Source organism: Sceloporus occidentalis, unplaced genomic scaffold (genome assembly GCF_023333645.1).
Source record: "Sceloporus occidentalis isolate IW3139 unplaced genomic scaffold, rSceOcc1.0.p SCAF_2, whole genome shotgun sequence".
Classification (NCBI taxonomy): Eukaryota; Metazoa; Chordata; class Lepidosauria; order Squamata; family Phrynosomatidae; genus Sceloporus; species Sceloporus occidentalis.
Window position 1 is genome coordinate 69441593 of NW_028316982.1, and position 22574 is coordinate 69464166.

General features: G+C 40.4%; 1 protein-coding gene across 12 annotated transcripts in view; it reads left to right on the top strand.

Moving 5' to 3' along the window:
• Nucleotides 1-403: 403 nt before the first annotated feature.
• LOC149318512 (vesicle transport through interaction with t-SNAREs homolog 1A) overlaps nucleotides 404-22574 on the top strand; it is a 300751-nt gene continuing 278580 nt past the window's right edge. For 10 of the 12 annotated variants that reach the window (XR_016280048.1, XM_089509908.1, XM_089509910.1 and 7 more), the window contains exons 1-3: nucleotides 456-634; nucleotides 3363-3421; nucleotides 19162-19272. Coding sequence is in view for 11 of the 12 variants with exons in the window: in XM_089509908.1 (XP_089366034.1) it covers nucleotides 541-634; nucleotides 3363-3421; nucleotides 19162-19272 (264 nt within the window). In the remaining variant the exon portion in view is untranslated. Of the gene's footprint in view, nucleotides 635-3362; nucleotides 3422-13267; nucleotides 13433-19161; nucleotides 19273-22574 lie in introns of all 12 variants that reach the window. The other 2 variants (XM_089509914.1, XM_089509918.1) reach the window with 2 other exon arrangements.

Below are 22574 nucleotides of genomic sequence, written 5' to 3' on the forward strand. Positions count from 1 at the left end.
CACTCTTATAGTGCTGCTATTCCACTTTAACTGCTCTGGCTGCTTCGTGTTGCATTCTGGGATTTGCAGTTGAGGGAAAGGCATTTCCAATCCTCAGCCAGAGAGCTCTTAGGTCTCACTGGACTACAAGCCCCAGAATGCAACAGGAGGAGGCAGCCAGAGCAGTAAAAGTGGAGTAGCAGCACTGGTAATAATAGTTTGGATCAGTGGCCCCCACACTGTGCTCTGTGAGGGATTTTGGACTTCAGCTCCCAGAATCCCCAAATGTTGGCTGACATGGCTGAGGCTTCTGGGAGCTGGAGTCCACAGCGATCTCTGAAAGGGAGAGCGGAACCCTGTGTCGCGGGTGGCGTTTCCGAGGGGGAATGTTTTCGGCGTTGCGCAACCCGGAAGTCCAGCCGTGACAGCAGCAGCTGCGGCGGCGAAGTTGAGTTGGGCGCCTGTGGCTGCGAGGGGAGAAGGTTGTGCGTCGGCCTTTGTCTTCCCCCGCTCCTTCAGCCGCTCTCTTGCCTTTCCTTCTCCTCCGCCTCCAGCGCCAGGATGTCCTCCGACTTCGAGGGCTACGAGCAGGACTTCTCGGTCCTCACCGCGGAGGTCACCAACCGCATCGGGAAGGTGCCCAAGCTGCTCGGGGGTGAGTGAGCTCCCAACTCCCGAACCAACATCCACTTCGAGACCGCTTTAACTGCAGCCCTGGCTCAGTGCTAGGGAATGATAGGAGCCGTAGTGTTTGTGAGACACTTAGAGCCTTCTCTCTCAGAGAGAGAGCGCTAGAGCCACAACAAACTACAATTCCCAGGATTCCCTAGCACTGAGCCAGGGCTGCCGTTAAAGCGGTCTCAAACTGGGTTATTTCTGCAGCGTGGTTTTGGACCCAAGTTAAGAGAGAGGAGCAGCTAACACCCCAGAAGACAGGGTCAACGTTCAGAATGACCTTAATAGATTAAAGCTAACAGCATGAATTTCAACGCAGAGAAATGTAACGCTCTGCACTTAGGTAGAGAAAGTGAAATGCATAGCTAGAGGATCTGTACCTAAGGAGACCTGTGCTATGAAGGCTCAACTTCTATATATGTTTCATCATGGGCCTTATTGCATTACACCAGGGGTAGGCAACCTGAGGCCCGTGGGCCGGATGCGGCCCGGCAAGGCCTTGGGACCGGCCCCAGCCCGGTCCTGCCGCCGATTGCCGCTGGGGCCTTTGGCGTCTCACGCGAGGGGCATGGTGGGGCAATTGTCTATAGAAGCCTCAGAAACATGCATTTATCTTAACATTTTAAAAAAAAATCAGCAAATTTTTTCGCGTGTCCTCCATTTTTATTTAAAAAGTGCCCTCCATTTGAAAATTTTGTCCTACATTTGTCCCGGTTTATTTATTTATTTAATTTTTTAAAAATTATTTAATTATTTGTTTTTTGGCTTCGGCCCCCCAGTTGTCTGAGGGACAGCAACCCGGCCCCCGGCTCAAAAGGGTTGCCTACCCCTGCATTACACTCTTACAACGCTGCTCTGATGCCTCCTGTTGCATTTTGGGGTTTGTAGTTCAGTGAGGCTTAAGAGCTCTCTGGCTGGACATTCTAAACGCCCCTCCCTAAACTACAACTCCCAGAATGCAACATGAAGTAGCCACAGTGTGTTTGCCATTGCCGTCCTCTGAGGCTGAGAGAGTGTGACCTGCTCAAGGTCCCCCAGTGGGTATCCATGGACAAGCCACACTCAATCAATCAGTCTTTGATTCTGACCCAACAAAAGCTGGGATTCAAACCCTGATCTCCAAAGTTGTAGTCCAACACACAAACTACTACTCCATGCTGGTTCTCTAACTTAAGTTAAACAAGTCTGTTGTGATTGTTGCTTGCCTTCGTGTCATTCCTGACTTACGGAGAACCTAAGGCAAAACTATCATAGGGCTTTCTTGGCAAGATTTGTTCAGAGGAGGTTTGCCTTTGCCTGCCCCTGAGGCTGAGAGAGTGTGACTTGCCCAAGGCCACACAGTGCGTTTCAGGTGCTTCATTGTTGTGTAACTTCAAATAATTTCCTACTTATGGCGACCGTAAGGCAAACCTATCCTAGGGTTTTCTTGGCAAGTTTTTTTTCAGGGGGTTTGCCGTTGCCATCCTCTGAAGCTGAGAGAGTGTGACTTGCCCAAGGTCACTCAGTGGGTTTCCATGACAGAACTGGGACTCGCACTCTGGTCTCCCAGCATCCAGACCTTTACATAACAGTAACCCTCACCAGACTATAAATCCCAGGATTTTGTAGGACAGAGTCATGGCAATTATAGCTGCTCTGATAGCCTTTAGGGCTGAAGGGCAGGGTATAAATACCATAAATAGATAAATAAATAAATAAAATATAGCAAAACCAAACTGTTTTATTTATGTAGTGTGGATGCACCCCTGTTTCTTTGACTGATGTTTAGTCCACCTGCTTTGACAGGATCTTCCTTTCTCCTCTCTACAGGTGGCTCCTTTAAGCACCTAAGAAAAACTTCCAGGGATCAGACATAAGTCTTGTCCAAACCTCTGTTCTGTGGCCAAAGAAAAGAATCCTTCAAGAATCCCATAAGCAGGACAAGAGGGCAGGAGCTCTGCTCCCCATCTCCCAGGCCTTAGAGTGTTTTGGTGGTTGAGTCCCAGTTTTGGAGTCCACTCATTCATTTTGCCGTGTGAATGACTTGAAAGAACATTCGTCTTCAAATGTGAAATGAAGGTTTTAGTTGAATGTTGAGTGTGCCAACATGAAAGCAAAAGTCTCATTCATCTTATGCATGCCTGCATGGAAAATCCTGCTGAACTCAGCTGGACCTACTCCCAAATTAGTGTGCAAAAGGTCCAAAACACACTGCAGAAATAATCCAGTTTGAGACTTCTTTAACTGCCCTGGCTCAGTGCTAGGGAATCCTGGGAATTGTAGTGTATTGTGGCACCAGAGCTCTCTGACAGATAAGGTTAAATGTCTCACAAAATTACCCAGAATTCCTGACCCAGGGCAGTTAAAGCTGTCTCAAATTGGATTATTTTTGCAGTAGGTTTTGGACCTAAGAAACACAATTACTTCTGAGCAATAGCTTGCTTTGCTTTATTGTTTGCTTGTTTCTCCCTTTTTTTCCTGTCCAGGTTTAAAAGCCCATCTTGCACCTGTGTAAGGCTACGCTCCAAAAGTATGAACACTCATATAAGGGCCCTCACATACATGCTGCACATGTACCCACAAACAAATTTTCCTCTGCCATGTACTTGAAACAATACAACACACAAACCAAATTTTAAATTGCTTGTGAAAACTCCACTTCTCCCAAAGTAAGGTTAAGTACATCTGTGGCAGGAGAAATTGACTTTGATCTATTCTTTCATTATTAGATGAAAAGAGGCAAATGGTTTCAAATGTGGAGAAGCAGCTGGAAGAAGCAAGAGAGCTGGTAAGCTGTGGTTTCTCAGTTGCTGTTGAACTTCACAGATGGAAATGCATTAACTGGAGACATACTACTACATATAATCAACTGGGAGACCATTTTGGCTGTTCATTGTCTATATTTGAGATTTATTATTACTTTAGTTTATTTATATGCTGCCTTTCTCCTGGCATGGGTTCCAAGTCAACTTGCAATAAGACTGAAACAAGATACAAGCTAAACATCTGATAATAAAAAACTTAAAATATAATTAAACAAGTTTTCATGTTGGAACACCATTAAAATTTTAAAACTAAAATAATTCAAACTCTAACAGTAAAATTAAAAATACAGAACACACACCTCATAAAAAGGACTCCCTGCAATCAATTAGTCATTAAATGCCTGTTTGAATAAAAAGGCATTTGCCTGCTAGTGGAAGGAGAACAGAGGGATGTTCCACAGCCTGGAAGCAGCCATTGAGAAGACATTCTCCGGTGTCCTCGCCATTGAAATGAGCTGGTAGCAAGTGAAGCTGTTTACATAAGGGAGTTACTGTATATACTCATGTATAAGTCTAGAAATTTGAGTAAAAAAATTGACCCAAAAAAACTGGGCCAACTTATCCACAGGTGAATGCAAGTGCTGTGCCTTAACTCAAAATAGGAACCATCTTCTGCTCTGAGTAGTGTGGCAAAAGATAAGAGCCTAGTCCATCCCAGGAGAACCTCAAAGAAGCACCAACCCTCTCTATTCCCTGCACTGTGGTGCTGTTTCTAGTGCTTTTGAATGCTTGGACAGGAAAATAGCATTCTTTGGTACATTTTCCTTTTTTTCATTCTTTACATCCTTTGTTTCATGCCCCTAGGTTTTATCCTTCACTTATACATGGGTCATATCAAAAGTCATAATTTTGGCCCCCAAACCTGCTCTTGACTTACATATGAGGTTGACTTATAGTCAAGTATATACAGTATATGTTCACTGTCACTAGCTCTGTCCACTTTGTAGATGCAGCATATTGGACTTGCTGAAGTTTCCTGTAGATCATGTTAAAGAAGTCTAAATCATTGGTTTACCCTTGTGAGCCCCATTACATCTACATGTGGACATTGTGGGGTCCCTGCTCAACATTCATAATACATGAGTAAGAATATTTTGTTTGTTTAGTGTGCATATTTTCATTCACATATTTATGTATAGTAATACTCAAATATTTTTATAAGGAAATAGCTCTCCTGCTCCTCCTTCTCCTCCTTCCTCAAGCAGAGTCTCCAAGTGCCCTCTTTCTTCCCTTTCTTTTCACTTCCAAGACAGAAAAAGTTTTTGGAGGAAAGAGGAAGAGGGAGGGATGGAGAATCAGGGCTACAAGTCTCAACAAATTTTGTGTCCTCCCCGCGCCCCGGCAGTCTTGCCCCACATTTGAGAACCACTGGGCTAAATGGAATGTAATTAAGGCATATGTCACCATTGGCAGATCAGTCATGTTTAAACAACAGGCAGTGCTGATATCCTAGCTTTATTCTGGGTAAGAAGAATGTGAAGGAATCTCCTGAAACAGAGTGGCCAAATGGGAGAGACAATAGAAATAGGATGGTGGAGATATTGAGAAGAGATAAAGGGAATAGATTGCTAAAAACTGAGATAAGAGATTTTTCTTTGCATTCTGTAGTGCATGTTCTTTTTGTGCCCCCTAGATATCCTCCCCAGATGTTTAGGGTAGCAATTCACATAAATTTTGCCAGTTGGACGTACTGATGGAGGCCAGTGGAAGCTCTGATCTCTCTCTCTCTTTCTATATATATCTTCTCCTGGAACTTAAAGTATGGTATCTTACAAAAGTTAAAAGACATACAGTAATATATATATATCCCCCATAGTAGAATAGTAGAAAAGTTAAAAAAGTATAATTAAACTGTCAATAAAATTAAAAGCTGATAAAAGTATGACCATTAAAAAGAAAGCAAGAAAAACATGCAGTATAGCAGATTCTGTAAAGCCTTTTCCCTGAGCAGTCAGCCCTTGAAGGCTGGAGGTTGCCTGTTCAACCTCTCCAGGAAGGGAGGTCCACAGCCCGAGAGTAGCTACTGAGAAGGCCCCCTTCCATGTTCCCAGCAGATATACCTGTGAATTGGTGGGATAGAGAGAAGGGCCTCTTTGCTTCTTTTAGCCACAGTGAAACTCTGCTTTGTTTTAGCCAGAGACGTTCACCACTCCGTCTACCCACTTAGACAGCTCCCCAGCTTTTTTTAGTATGCCAGGAAGGGAAGGGGTCTAACAAACTCTTTCCTTTTTGCTCTTACTTTTCCAAGAATCTTCTCCATATCTTTTGGCTGTACAAACAGAAAAGAATCCTTTATTAATGGACAAGTAGAGGCCAAAGTAACATTCTCCAGATCTGAAAATTGTTATAGCATTCAAGTCAGAGCTACCCCAGGGTATTTTATCTGCAAAGTGCTAGACAAGTTATTCACAGTGTTATGGGATCTCTTATTTTGGACCAGCATGTAAAAGAATCATGATCTCTGGCCTGAGTTGCAGTCTAAAACATCTGAAGAGCACTAGGTTGAGAAAGTTTCTCTGATACTGCACCAGGTTAGGCCACATAAGTATGATAGCAACCTGTTAGACAATTTCTCAAGAGGAGTTGGAAAAGAAATAATGCAAACCATCACGTGTGGGAGTAATGTGGAAGCTTTTGTGATTATTTTTGGGCAAGAAATGACCTGACAATTCCAGGTGGCCATCTGATTGATTTGTGGCCTGTGTGGTTTAGAAAGGTGGTGGTTCTGGGCTGGTTGGAGATGGGGGGTGATGCAACCTATCGTGTATGTGAGTGGTATGAAAGCAAAAAGAGAAAAAATACCTGAAAAAATTGAATTGGAGGTGGTAGTCTGGAAGCTTTGGCATTCATACCAGGGGATTTTAGTGTCCATGAAGTGGGCACATCTCCCTTTCTTTCTTCAATTCAACTGATGCTTCTTTTCTTTTCCTTTTTCTTCCTGGATCTTTATATCTCTCAGGCAGAAAAAAACAAAAGAAAAGTAGCATCAATTGAAATGAAGAAAGAAGGGGAGATTTTTTTCAGGCATTTTTTTCTCCTTTTGCTTTCATACAACTCACATACATGATAGGTTGCATCATCCTTTTTAATCTTTCTTAGTTGGGTTGAAGTCTGTGGTAGAGGACAAAAGGCACTCATTCTTTCAGTTGTTATGACACAATGATACAGGTGAGCTGTATAGCATGATTGGCTGGTTACAGCAACTGGAGAAATTGCCACATGCTAACCCCCTCTTTCTAGGGGAAAGAGATGGAATATATCCCTAATAATAAATAATAATATTTTTTTTATTTCTATCCTGCTTTTTGCCAGGCAATCAAAGTGGCGTACAACAGGTTAAAATACATCCATATATACATAATACCCCCCTTAAAACAAGATTAAACAATGTAAGATTAAAAACTACACATTAAAATCGACTAAGCTAAATAAAAATCATCATGGGCAAAGTTTACTGAATGGGAAGTCTTATCCCTGCATCCCACAACTACTTTTGACATTCTTGGGAAGGCCTTAGATTCACTGTTATAGGAAAAAAATTACAGACAATGAATGTTCAGGGCCTGCAAGTGAACATATGTGAGATCTCAGGAATTATTTATCTTTCCCATTGTACAGGCTGAGCTAGAACAACTGATTGTAGCTGCTTGGGAAATATAACCTCCTTCTCTGCATGCATTGTGTCTGTGAATTCTCATCCAGCTGAGCTGTTCAGGGTGGTGAGGAACCTTATGCAGGTACCTGCTCCCCGGAACCTATTATTAGAACATACTATAGCTCACTGTGATGTTTTAAATGATCACTTCGCAGATCTCTCTACATACTGATTCTACAGACTAACATGGCTATATCTTTGAATTCTACCACTTTGTAAGCAGCACTTCTTTTCCCACCCAATATACCCAGTTCCATGTCGTTAGAGAGTGGGGGGATAAACTAGAATGCATCCAGCTATTTTACTACAGCTAGACAAGCTGCAAGAACCCCCAAAGGCCTCATCAGATACTTTTCACTGTACATGATACTTCTTATCAATGTGTGATTTTTTTTAGTCATCCACATCCACCTATTAGAATAATGGAAGTGATCTTATAACAAATCAGTACAGTACTGTATATTATTTTTTTTGGATTTATAAAGTTCCTTTCCCCACAAAATATTTCTAGGATGGCTTGTAATATAACACACCCACACATGCACCACTAATGGAAGAGAATGCCATTACCATTGCCTTCCCCTGAAGCTGAGAATATGTGACTTGCCCAAGGTCACCCAGTTTGGTTTCATGGCCAAGCTAGAGTTGAACCCTGGTCTGCAGAGTCAGTCCAGTGCTCAAATTACTGTTACTGAACTACAGTTGCCAGGTTTCTTCACCATTGGCTCTTTTGGCTAGAGCTAAGCAGTTAGCTTATTACTGAATCCAACAATATTTGGAGGACCACGTGGTTCCCAAACCCTATTGTAAAGAAATATAGCCAAGCCCTACAGTTGTCCCTCCACATTCACTGGGGTTAGAGGTTAAGGACCCCTGTGAATGTGGAAAACCCACAAATAAAAAAAAAAATTCTTTTTACTTAAGAGGATACCTGTCGTGGAATTTGCAGGTCCTCCAGTGCAACTCTGTGGTCAATATCTGCCTGACGTTGATCATAGAATCATGCTGGAGGACCTAGAAATGCCTAGAGAAGTGTTTTCTCTAGAAACTTCTAGGTTCTCCTGCACAATTCTATGGTCAGCATCTGACAGAATTGCGTTGGGGGACCTAGAGAGTCCTAGAGAGAAAATATTAATCAAAACCTCAAATAATCAAATCCGCAGAAGTCAAAGCTGCAAATGTGGAGGGCCAACTGTAATCTGTATGTTCATTGGTAACAGACAGTAAAACCAAGCCAGCTTGGTATAGTGGTTTGAGCATTGGACTAGTACTCTGGAGACCAGAAGCTCAGCCATGGAAAGCCACAGGGTGACCTTGGGCAAGTAACACTCTCTCTAAAGACAGTAACCCTCTGAACAAATCTTGCCATGAAACCCCATGATATATTTGCAAACAGACTGTATGCAGTGATCAAAGAGCTCTGCTATATTCTGCTCTTGGAAGTCTGGACCTTTGCTTCATGCCTGTTTTTTGAACCTGAATGGAATAACAAAACAATCATGGCTGAGATCTAATTGAACACTAGCATATTGAAAAGTCCATCTGGGATAGTAAACTTAGATCACTGTTGCTTTCTGTTTATGTAGTGCTTGCCATGGATAAAGGAATTTCCATTTGTGTAATGAGGTCCCAGATAACTCACTGCTGTGTGGCCAAAAGCAACCCCCCCCCCTGCAAAACAAACCCCTCAAACAAACAAACAAAATCCTGGTGTTGCTGCAGTCTGTTGTGTGAACTGTTTGACACAACTGAAATCCTGATCATTGTGTAGATAATGTTGTAAACTACAGGTTTGGCAACTGTGCAGATGACAATAAACAGTAGACTTCTCCCGAACCACCATAGCAGACTTTACCTGAGGTTTCTCTTCCTTTTCAGCTTCATCTATAAAGTTATTTTATTGTTATCTTTTTGAGATGTCATTGGCTATTATTTTTTTAAAAGCTTTCCCAGAATAAATTGGACTTAATGCTTGCTGAATTGCAGAGGCGTATAAGGGTAAAACTGAAAGGGCATGAGAAGTGTTTAAAGTCTGATTGCAACTGGGAACCTTATCTCTGAGAGCAATAAATTAACAACAATCAATTCAACAGCAGTGCAGTTTGGAACAGGAACGAGAGCTATGGCTCTAATTCACATGATCTCCCATGTTTTCAAATAGAAAAATGGGTCAGAGTTATTAAATAGGAAAAACGAGTGATGTATCCTTCAGTTGTTGAGCTCCACAAGGGAATGTTTGTCCATCATATTCCTCTTGTGGATTCATTAAAGCAGTCCACATTAAATACTCTGACCTTTGACAAATCATTTAATCTGTTCTTTAGCTTCTTTGATCAACATGTAAGGATGACAATTTCATACCTCGCATAAGTGATAAAGGTAAATTATTCATTCCAAAAGGCATTGATAACTAAATAGTTATAGGACAGGCTCTCCTTCAGCCAGAGCCCTTTAAGAAAAAAGAACTCTCGTTAATGTAATACAGAAAAATGACACTGTCTCTTTGTGCTAACAAATCACTCACATCTACTTCTGTCTGCAAAATAGTCCTCCGTTTTTAAATGTTAGAATGAGGAGAAGTTAAGCTAACAGCTCATTATTTTTCCTCCTCCTTGTGTCATAATATGAACAAAATTGGCTGACTTTTCTCTAAGATTAAAAAGAATATCCTGTTTTAACATTTCCTTCCTAATGATGATCTTCATTTAATACACTTCGTTTTTCGTTCATGCTGTTGTTTTCAGATCTTGCTGCTAACGCTTCTAGACAGGTGCTTAATGCAATTAGTGACTTTAAGCAATTACCTAACATGTTGGTGATTAATGTCAAGGCCTGCATATAAAAATCAATTTTAACAAAACTGGCTAAGAAACACAACTCATTAAAAGGGTCTCTAGAACAGGCTGCACTAAAAATCAAACCTGAAACATTGCCACCCAAAGCCTGTGCCTCTTACACACATGAGATAGGCAGGGTTGGATTTCGATGTGGACTTAGGCAGCATTACGCTTCAGGGGCTAAGATCAGAAAAGACAATTATAAGCAGTGGTTCTCAGACTTTTTACCCTTGCCCCCCTTTACATATACATGTGGACATCGTGCCCCCCTTGGGGTAGCATATGAATAAAAATATTTTGTTTATTTAGTATGCATACTTTCATTCACACATTCATGTATATTCATATTTTAACATTTTATAAGAAAATATCATTGTTCAAATTAGAACAGTTTTATTTAAGTAAATTCAATATTTAAGTTAATGCATGTGTAAATTTTACACATAAAAATGTTTGGGGAGAGAAGAAGGAGGGATTAGGGCTTTCACGTCTCATACTCTCCTTGAGCAACTCTTGTATCCCCCTGGGGATCCTTCCCAACCATTTGAGAACCACTAATTTATAGCATTGTGCTGCAATTGCATACAGCCAGATTGTTAAGCACTTGTCTTTTCTGTCATTTTAGTTGCTTTAGATCATTTGCTATTTCTGGAAGAATGGTAGACATGAGGGTCAATAATTATACATGCATATTTTTTTATTAATGTCCATTCTCCTCCTAGGTCTTCTTTTCATATTTAGTATGTGTGGGGTCTTGCTGTTGATGCTTTGTGCTTCAAGTTTCCAACTTATCGCGATCCTAAAGTGTACCTATCATGGGGTTTTCTTGACAAGATTTCATAGAATCATAAAGTTGGAAAAGACCACAAGGGCCATCCAGTGCAGGAACTCACAATCAAAGCACCCACGACAGATGTCCATGTCTTCATACCATATCTCATATTAACAGTTGCTTGCTGGGATACCAGTGTCTCCCATATAAGACAGTATGCAGCAAATAGCGGACCTCTTTGACACTATCAAGTACCCTAGAGCAGTGGTGGTCCCTGGAGTAGCATTGTTCTGTAAACCATTGGCTGCTGGTCCTTTGAAAGAAAAAAAGGTGTTGTGACCAGTGAGCACACATATGGGAATGATTTCTGGCATGCGTGTGTGGAGAAGGAATTACTAATCCCCTACACTACCCTAGAGCAATAATAGCTATGTCAGTGATGGCGAATCTTTTAGAGACCGAGTGCCCAAACTGCAATCCAAAACCCACTTTTTTATTGCAAAGTGCCTCGTTCCTCTAGCTTTCTAGTAACGAACTCTGTGCTGGGGCAACATCATGTGTGCCTACAGAGAGGACTCTGAGTGCCACCTCTGGCACGCGTGCCATAGGTTTGCCACTACTGAGCTATGTCATCTAACTGCTGACTTGCAGTGTACTTCCTGCCTCTAAGCATTTTTATTCCAGTTGATGAACAGTGAAGCAGGAAGGGAAGAGGGTTTCAAATAAGTTTGCAAGGATGCTTAAGAAATTATACTGCTACTAGACCGACAGTTGCAAAATATTTACAAGAAAAAAATGACTGATGTGTTTTCAAAAATGCTCTGTTGTATTCATATATCTCAGGACTGAATAATTTTTCACATAGCCTAGGATATAGAATACAATTTGTGGATCCCTCACCATCTTTAGGGGTGATGAGAACTGCAGTCTGGAACAGCCCTCTGTTCCAAGTTACACAGCATACAACCTCTATTATACATGTTTAAAAAGGGCTGGCAGATGCTGACAATGCCAGTCCATTTTGATCAAGTCCATTTTACTTGAAAAGGTTAAGTGAGTGCATGTCAAAGATACTTTTTAAACCACATGTATAATAGAGGTTGTGTGCTGTAGTGTTGGGGCAGGATACTGGGAGATCAAGATTTGAATCCCTACTCAGCCATGGAAGCCCACAGAATGACATTGGGCAAATCAATCTCAGCCTCAGAAGAAGGCAAAGGTAAATCTCTGAATAAATCTTGCCAAGAAAACCCTCTAATAGGTTCACTATAAATTGACTTGAAGGAACATAATAACAACAAACAATAAAGATGAGGCAACTAGGATTGGCTATAATTACTGATGTTGCAAAGCAGTCTTTCGTTACTTCAGTTTTTTCATATTTTCAGATTAGTTTCCTTATCGTAAGTGTCTGATTTATGGGTAAGTGTACAGTGGGTCCTTGTTATCCACTGAGGTTTGGTTCCAGGACCCTCTGTGGATAACAAAATTGGTGGATGCTCAAGTTCCATTAAATACAATGGCATAGCAAAATGGTGTCCCTTATATAAAATGGAAAATCAAGGTATTCTATTTTGAATTTATACTTTAAAAAAATATTTTCAAGCCGTGGATGCTTGAATCTGTGGATAAAAAAATCTGTGGATAAGGAGGGCTGACTGTCTCATTTTTTTACTGCAGTACTGTTGAATGGACAAAACAGTACAAAACTCTGCTGTGACAAAGCTTATCCACTTGATTTTTCTACATAACTAAACATGTTAGAGAAACAAAGTTCACGTTCGTGCTATGTGACTCCGAAATGAGTTCCCATACAGGCTATCTGTTAAATTAAAAACGTATTTGGGATTTTAAACAACTCTTTTATACTACTGGCAGCTGGTGACCCATTACTTTCCTTGATAGTGAACTAGCTTCACATCTACCTGTAACTCCCTAGCATCTCTAAAATGTCTTTCTCATCTATCATATTTGTTAAGTTCCATCAAATCGGCTTTGACTTACAGCATTCCTGTGAATAAGAGACTTCCAAGAGACCGTGTTATTAACAGCCTTGTTCAAGTTGTGCAAAATCAGGGCAGTTGCCTTTAAATTTATCACACATTATTGTCTTACCCAGTGAATCATGTCAACTCATAATACATACAAAGCATAACAGTCTCAGTTTACTCATTTGGATTATAGTGAAAACTCAGGCTTGATTTGTTTTTAGATTTATTTGTTCATCTTTTTGTGATTCATGATAACCTTAAAACTATGATTTTTAAAAATTTTTAAACTTTTAATGAGTTGATTCTTAACCCCTATCAGTCATCATATTACTCTGGGAGGTTTTGCTTGTGAGTCATACACTCTGGCACTGAGCCATGCTCCTCTTTAAATTTCCACACTATTCACCTATGAACTGCCACACTATTCACTTATGAACAGCCACAGTATTCACCTATGAACTGAAATTTATAACTGAGGGCTGTAATAATAAAACACATATGCAGTAAGTGCACCTTTATTCCTCATTCTTTCACCCTTTACTATATTTTCACAGGCATTTTCACTGTAATCAAACTGCTAGAGAGTTTGCAATTAGAGCAGCTGAAAGAAGATGTATGAAGAAAGCAGTATGAAAAAGAAGCCTAGGAACAAAGTGATAGACATATGGAAAGGTTTGAAGCAAAGGAAAGATGATTTACAGTGATGACTTTGCAGGACGGTATGTTTAAGAATACCACCTTAGACAGCTTTTGTTGACATAACTGTTCATTGCCTGAAAGAGGTAAATGTCATACTAGTGCAAGAGTAAAGCTGTAGCAGGTTGTAATGCTAAATCTGGGCAGCTACCTTGCTAGTGAATTGCTGTATAAATGGCATGTTATTCATTTGGGCTAGCACAAGTGTAATGTAATCTATTCGCAGGTAGTTAGACGGGATGGCTCTTGTGGTCTCTGTGGTCTATGATTCTAAGTCCAAGTATGCCTTGAGTCAGTATACATCAGACTCATGTAAAATACATGGCAAATGTATAGAGCATAAACTCTGTGGATAAGCTCAGAATATGAAGAAACTGTGGCCCCATACAGACAGGCCAAAATAAAGCTGCTTTGGGCCACTTTGGAGGTATGCTGTTTAAATGATGCATGTGTTCTAAGAGTCCGGAAGCTGCATCAAAGCTGTGCTCCAGTCTTTAGGACTGGATTGTGGCTTTGGCGTGGCTTTTGGACAAAAGTCCCTGGTCTGCCCTCCTCTCCTCTCCTCCCTTCCTTCCCTCCCTCTTACTTACCTTTTGGTGCTGCTGCCACAGGAAAAGCCAGGTGGTGGTGGCGGCGGCAGAGGCCAAGCCTCAGCCTCCTCACCGCCGTCGTGGAAGGGCCCGATGGCGGTGCTAGAGGCCTCTTGGCCCCCAACAGCACCGCCACAGGGCCTTTCCTGCAGCGGCGGTGAGGAGGTAAAGCCACCGCGCCGGAGGCCTTCAAAGCCTCCAGCACCAGCAGCCGGCCTCCTTGAAGCCTCTGCGGAAGGGCCGGATACCGGTGTTGGAGGACAAGAGGCCCCCAGCACTGACACCAGGCCCTTCTGTGGCAGTGGCAGCGAGAACACTGGGTGACGGTGCGGGAGGCCTTGAAGGCCTCTGGCACTGCTGCGCTCCGCACCTCCTTGCCGCCGCTGCGGTAAAGGCCTAGTGGAGGTGCTGTTGGGGGCCAAGAGGCCTCCAGCACCACCATCGGGCCCTTCCATGGCGGCGGCGAGGAGGCTGAGGCTTGGCCTCTGCCGCTGCCGCTGCCACCCGGCTTTTCCTTCAGCGGTGGCACCAAAAGGTAAGTAAGAGGGAGGGAGGGAGGGAAGCGAGGGAGGGAAGGGAGGAGAGGAGGGCAGACCAGGGACTTTTGTCCCCAATGGTGGCGCGCGTCCACGCGTGCGCCATTGGCAACAAGTGGGACTTGAGCATACGTAGATTTTGGTATACGCGGGGGGGGGGGTCCAGAATGGATCCCCCGTGTACACCAAGGGCCCACTGTATTGGCTTCTGGGTTGTTTTCTGACCCCATGGGATTTCCACTGTATTTCAGGGGTTAACTGCCCCACATCAACAGAAGTGTTTATAGATGTAGAATGAGGGATAACATCCAATACTTAAAGGGCCAGAGCCAGAAAACACATGTGCACATATGGTGCATATGAAGTTTTGAGTAGCTATCAAACCTTGTTTTATTGGGGGAGGGGAGGAAGGTGCTAGTAGAATTTCTGTGCCCTAGAGATACATAACATGCTTGTTTGCAAATGAAAACAACACAAAATCAAAAACTTTGTTAGGAACTCCAAAAATTAGGAAATTAACATAACACCTGAGGAAAACAACTGTTCTGTTTATTTGCAGGAAGTCCCAGGATAAATGGTATTATGAAGCAATCTACAAATGGCAATAACAAAATATAGTCGGCCCTCCACATTAATGGCTTTGACTTTTGCAGATTTGATGATTCATAGATTTGAGTCTTAAATTGTACTATCATGCAGCCTGCCTCTCCTGGATAGGGGAATGGATGACCTTAAAAAATCATAGATTATTACAATTCGAAGGATCAGATAAGTATTTTGGCTGGCATGCCTATATGTTTTATAAAAAAGTTAAAGCAAACAAAGTCTTCCTTCATCATTATATTAGAAGATTCCTTTTTAGGATCTGGCAAAAATACAAATTATACATCAGTAGAAAGATTCCATTGTGGGTCTCTACAAATGAAGCTTTTTTTCAGAGAGAAGAAATTATCCAAGATAGGTGGGCCACATATAAAGATATTTTAGTGAAAAATTCAGAAGGATCATATAAAATGTTATCTCCAGATGAATGGGCAAAGATGGGTTATAGATATTATTGGTATGTATACAGACAGGTGATGGAAAGATTCAAGATGGACTCAAAAGTTATATGGTTTTGACACAGATGAAACAGGATCTGAATTAGGGAAATACTAATGGGAGAAAACAACAAGATTATATCGAAAATATATAAGGAATTGCTAAAAATAGATATGGAATCGGAAGTGGTTAAAAAAAAGACTATGATTAAATGGGCTAGGGACTGTGGGGAGCCCATTTCATTACAAGAGTGTTCAGTAATGTCAAGGGGATTCCTACATTTTGACTTCGATATAATTTTTCTTGTTTCATGCTCCTGGGTATATGCCATACTTCTTGATTTGTTTCATGGATTATGTAGTATTATAAGAATACTTCCTATGAAAAGTAATTGAAATGATTCTAGCACTGTTTATTTGCATTCTTCTTTGTTCCTGAGTGTTCTCAAATGTCTTCACTGCATCACTTCTCAGCCTCTTGGCTAAGATCAAGTGTAGTTAGAAAAAGTTTTTTTTCCTTTCCCTTGGAAATAGTTTATTTTTCCTTTTCCTTAGAAATAGGTTCTTTTCTTTAAATAGGAGAATCTATCTATATTCTGTATATACAACTGTTTAAATATACTAATGATCACCTATTTGTGATCTAAATCTAAATGTATCTTTCAAAATATGTCTTAAGGAATTAATCTATCCTGGGAATGAAATTTTCTTTGTATCTACAAATTATATAATATGTTATTTGTATTTCCAATTGCAATTGCAAGTGAATTCTTTGTATCCAATGTTACAGTGTTACTGTGTTATTTACTGTTTCTATGTTAAACCCTGTATATGTAAATATTCTCTAATAAAAAAAACATTACTGCATATACTCTTATATACATTGACCACATGTTAAGGTCAGGTTTTTGGGGCCAAAATTATGGATTTTGATATGATCCATGGCTAAATTGAGGGGAAAACTTTGGGGATATCACAGGATTCCTTGGATCCATGGCAGTTTTTTGGCACTTCTGTGCTGCAGTGGCCTGTAGTCACTTCTCTGCTGTGCCAGGGAAACACTCTGCCACTGTCACTGCCATTTTTTCTCCTAGGCATTGGGAAAGGCTGTGGGAGACAGTAAAAATGGTTAGTGCTTTTTAAAGGTGGGGCTGGGAAGAACTACAGTGGGAACTCCCCAGCCATAGTACTATGAAGAATTTTTGCCAAGTTGCCAAGAAGGCTTCATGACTTCCTCACCTTCCAAAGGTGGGGAGGAGTGGAGAGGGGGCTTGAAGATGCAAAGGGTGCCCATGTCAGCTCAGTGCTCCACTTGAGCCGTAGTAAAGAGCTTTTGTTAGGTTACTAAGAAGGCTTCTTGGCTTTCCCACTTTTGAGTCTGTATGCTTAGTCCATGTTGAGAGATCCTGGAAGCAGTACCCATTCCATTTGCTCTCATCATGCCATAGCAGGGAAGGTCAAAAAGCTGCCGCCGCCACCACCATCACCACAGTTTTTTCGAGCAGGCATTACAAAAGCCAAGAAAAAATAACTTGTTGGACTGAAGTATGACACATTGACTTGTATATAAATTGACCCAGATTTTTTATGCTGGTATAAACTTTTCTGCTTAAACGAGTATATATGGTAATCTTCACCACATCTTTTCATTACTGCCTCTGATGACATCACTACATCCACTTGGTCCCTGCTGGACAGGATCAAGTGAACATGTAAACCCACCTTGAAAAAGTGTTGCTGAAATTGCCCTGTGATAGGTTCACTTTAGGATCATCATTAGGGCCTGAGCAGATGGGTTTTGGTTCTGACTCAGGCCAATCCCTGGGCTGGTGTGATGATGGGCAGGAGTTTATACACTTGCCCAGTCACCACTGCACCCTGGCCTCACTGCTGCTATGTATCTATTACCTGTTGCCATTGCCAGGTGTTCTCTGAAGGCCCCCATCTGAAGGCCTGTAAGGGAAAAAAATGGGCTGCCTGGTTACACCTACGTGGCCATGTGTCCCTTCCAACATCAGAGGCCACAGCAGGGGCCTTCACAGAAGATACTGTGATGGTGGCAGGTAAGGGGCTGTCTGGTCTGCTGGCTGTTGCTGCAGAGTTTACTGGAAACTCTGCTGTAAACAATCAGTCTTTTTGGATTGGATTAAGGCCACTTTAGGCTGGGATCAGTCCAGGACTACTGGATTGCATCCAGATGGGTTGATCTTAGCCTGGGGCTAACATCCTGCATCATCTGGACAGGTTGACACCAGGCCAGGGGGAACATGGGCCTTCTGACCCATGTGTGCAGGCTCTTAGAAAGCACTTGAAACCATGTAAGTCTGAAAGCTTTTTTTTTAAAAAAAAATTAGTTAAGCATGCAGTTCTTAGCTAATACACAGAAAGATAGTTGTGGCTAGATGTGTGCTTAATTCTCCTTGATAGCAATCTGTTTTAGGAACATGACTAGTAGGTAATCACTTCCTTTCCACACTGCACTGTGTGTTAGTAAGGAACTTAGCATTAAAAGTTTCATAAATGACCTGATTCTAGGTTTGATCTTTCTTATGTAGTAGAGTAGCCCACTTCCTCTAGATCAGGAGTAGGGAATGTGTGGCCTTACGTAAGTTGTAAGACTGTACCTCATCAGCTTTAGCAAGAATGGCTAATGACAAGGGATGATGCAGTTCAGCAGATGGAGGGACACACTTTTCCAAATTTCTCTAAAGAATAGGAAATGCCACTCATAGAGAAGGGTTTAAGGGGCAGGGGGAGGAAAAATTCTATTGATAGGTTTTAGGCTATGGAATGGATGTATTTCATATCAAGAGAATTGTCATTGTCTTATAAAATCCTAAGAAAAACTTGCCGGTCCTATTGGCATTTTTTTCTTTAGATGTCAATACCATAATATTTAGTTGCTATGATTATTACAAATATAATCTAGAACATTGATTATTCTGAAACTCATAATGAAGGCAGGCAGGAAACTCATAATGAATGCTACAACAGTGACTAATGCTATGATTGAGTCAATCTGTTCTGAGCATGTGTTTCAGGTATGGGCAGGTATTTCACAGATAATCCCATTTCTAATTTTTTTTACAAATAGCCTAAAGGCACCAGATCTCATCTGATCTTGGAAGCTAAGCAAGATCAATCCTGGTTGGTACTTGGATGGGAGATCACCAACAAATACCAAGTGCTATAGACTGTATTTCAGGGGAAGAAAATGGCAAAAACATCTGTCAGTATTCCTGCCCTAAGAAAACCTTATGAAATTTCATGGAGTTGCCATAATTAAACAAGTGGTTTGAAAGCATGTGTGCGTGTGGAGACACACACACACACGTACGTAGATCTGCCAGCTGAAGCTAAGACTTCATTCATTTGACAATTCCATGAAAACTCATATCAAAATAAATGTGTCCCAAAGATGGTGTAGGAATTTTTTATGAGCTATTATTAAATTACAGTACTTATTTATTTATCTCATTGGACTTATGTTGAAAAAAATCCTTCAGACATAACTTACTTCATGCACATCAAATCAGCGTGTGTCATCTTTTTTCTCCCACTCCCCTTCATATTTTTTAAATATTAGTTGGAGCAAATGGAGCTTGAAGTTCGAGAAATTCCTCCACAAAGCCGAGGCATGTACAGCAGTAGAATGAGGAGCTACAAGCAAGAAATGGAAAAACTCGAAGCAGATTTTGTGAGTTAATTCATAAATGGTATTTTGTCAGATGAATCTTATAGTATATGTTGCAGGTAGACTTGAGTGTGACATAATTATTTTTGCTTCCAATTAGCATTTGGTTTCTTTAGGAATAGCGGAGCACATTCTCACTCCAAATGTGTTTTCATGAAAGCTCTTTATTTTGGATATTGCCAACCTATGTTGAACAGAATTTTAACTGTTTTTATAATGAGATTTGAAGAAGCAAAATCAGCTTTGTTCACACAGAAATGTTTTAGACCTAGTCCATTATTTCTGGATTTTTTCATACTATATCAGCATTCACACATTTTTCTTAGGATATGTGCTCTTATTTGTATAGAACTGTTTCAGAGAGTCTACCATATATGTTAAACATCTGCCCAAATTTCTTTATCCAGATTCTTTAGATAAGAAATAAGCACTGCTTATGCATGTCTTTCTCCTCTTTAAGTATCATAAGGGTCATTTGTTATCTAATGCAGAATATTATAGGCATGTTCCCAAGTATTTGGTACTACTGTACCTCTCAGAGTTCAGCTGTGCTCATGAAGATGAGTACAAGTGTCAGCCAGTACATTTCTTAGTTGCTTTTTGTTTTTTCAGGAAACACAATTGGAAATTGGAGTTCAGTTGAATTCAGAGACATTTCTGCAAAAAACAGAGATGACTAAGGATTGGTTAATTCTAATTAAATGCAAGATTGTGGTAGGAAAAAGCTTTGTGATGTCAAGCTTTAAAGCTAGTTCTACTTGGTTCCTTCTTAAATAAAATTGTTAATCAATGATTTGGTTAAGTTAATAGGAGGTTGAGTTTTGGAGAATCTATTCTGGCCACTTTACTGAGAAAGTAACTAGAATATATATATATGGATTTCTTTAATGTTCATCATTTTTGTATAAAATGTGGAGGCTACTTAATTTTGTTATTATTTCTAGTTCACCACTTCTCTTTGATAAGACAGTCTGTTGCATACTTGCAAAGGGAAATAATTCCTCAGTTCTGCCCTGCTGGTTTTTAATTAACTCCATGTTTCCAAAGCTTATTGCATCCATCCTTCTGCTCATTTTCTCCTTCCTGCCTTGAGTTTTCTTAGTCCTGACCCTACATAAATGTACTCCCTTCTACCTATGGCTGAGCAACTTACATACTAGCAGACATCTTAAAGGAAGGAACCCTAATGATGTCAACAAAAAGGGAACATGGGCATTCCCTGTCTTCTTATTCTTAACATTGTTAGAGTTCCTTTCTTTAAGGAAGAAAGCACCAATAAATCACTTTTGTATGTCTTTTACAATGGAAACTCTATGATTAGTTAATCCAAAATAAAACAAGAGATAATGCCAGAAGATGAAACTCCCAGGTAGGAAGGCACATAGCGAACTAGGGAAGAGCAGTACGAGTAGCTCTGTAGCTAATGACACAACCCAAAAGGACATTTAGCTGTCGGCATGCTCAGAGGTGAAAGGAAAAGCTGAAACTTCACAAGTCATATAATAGGAACATGGAATGTGAGAAATATGAATTATGTGAAGCTAGACATTGTGAGAGAAGAAATGGAAAGTATAATTGTTGCAGTATTTGGGTGAATGAGCTAAAGTAGATAGGAATGGGACATTTTGAGTCAGATAGTTACACAGTATTTTAGTCAGGAAATTGGAATCTAAGAAGTGGAATGACATTAATAATAAGGAGAGATGTAGCAAAAGCAAACAAGGGATATAATGCAAAGTCTGATGGAATCATATCAATAAACCTTAAGGGAAAACCCATCAGTATAATCCAAGTTTTGCTCCAGTTAGAGAGGCAGAAAGGGAAGAAATTGAAATCAAAATTATCTGGATACTGGAATCAAAATATGAATATAGGAAAAATGTTGGTGTAGAGGGGGGAAAGGCTAGTGGTGAGGGGACATGCTGGAGGTGTAATCATTATTGAAAGTGTGCTGAGGATTAGTGAAACAAATAAAGATGGTATCCTATTCTTTTACCTGGATTTTAGTTGATAAAGAAAGCAACAAATTTCCAAATTTCATGGATAGTGTGTACCTTTCTGAAGAGCATAACTTGAAAGAAAATGTGTAGATGTAGAAAAGGTGCTGAAACATCCACTGGAAATAATTAATGGGCTGGAGTAGCTTCCATAGTAGGAAAAGGTAATGTCTGAATTTCTTTGTCAATAAAAAAGGTAAGAGGGGACATAAAAGCAGTATATAAAATTATGCTTGGTATGGATAAAATAGAGCGGGAGCTTTCTTTTATGTTACTAGTAATGAAGCTGCATGATGGGAATATTCAAGAGAAAGAAAAGAAAGTACTTTCATCCATAACACCAACGATAGAATTCATTTCCACAAGATATAGTAATGATTTGAAACAGGGGTTATTTGTGGAGGATAATGAAAGGTATGTTATCTCAGTATTAGAAATAGTATGCTGTTGTGTACAGATTGCTTGGGAACATGAATATGAGAGTGTTATGACTCTCATATCCTGTGTAAGGATATGATTAACCAATATGTGATCAGAATTCTGGACTAGACAAACCCTTTGCTTGATCTAGAAAAGGTCTTATTTTTTATGCTAATATAAGCGTTATTCACATTCATAACTGCTATAATTAACTAATATATCAAGCTTATGGTTAACCTATGATCATTTTTTTCCAGTTCCTAGCCAGAGAATTCTGTTGTCATCCACAGATTATCACTATTGTTTGAGCATCTAATGCAGCACTTATAAATTAGGACAGAAACATAAGATGTTCAGGTGGAAAGAATTAATACCTCAGTATTCCTGGCTATTAGTATTCAATCTGTCTTAAGCCTCTGCCATTCATTCCAGTATACATGCATGTCAGTTCCTACCATATACCAGCTCCAGTACCTTTCTCAGCAATGAAGATATATTTTGTTCAGTTAGGATTTTAGTTTTCTCTGGTACTTAAGGCAATATTTAGCATATATATCTCAGTTGGTAATCACTTTGCCTTTGCTAAAAGTGTGAACAATTGCCATATTTTTTAATATAAGTTTGTAATATAAGTTTTGTCATACTTGTTCTCTAGACTTGCCTTTTTGCTCTAGAAATATTGACTCATTGACAGGTGCTCCTAGAAGTACTGGCCAGTTGACAGGTACTAACAAAGCATGCTCTTTGTGGGTCACATTGATGATGGAGGGAAGACACATAGTGACACCTTTTAAGGATCCTTTTTATAAGACAAGTAGCCATATTAACATCTCCTGCACAATAAGAAACCATTTATAATGAGAAGATGTAAGTATCTCCTGATATGGG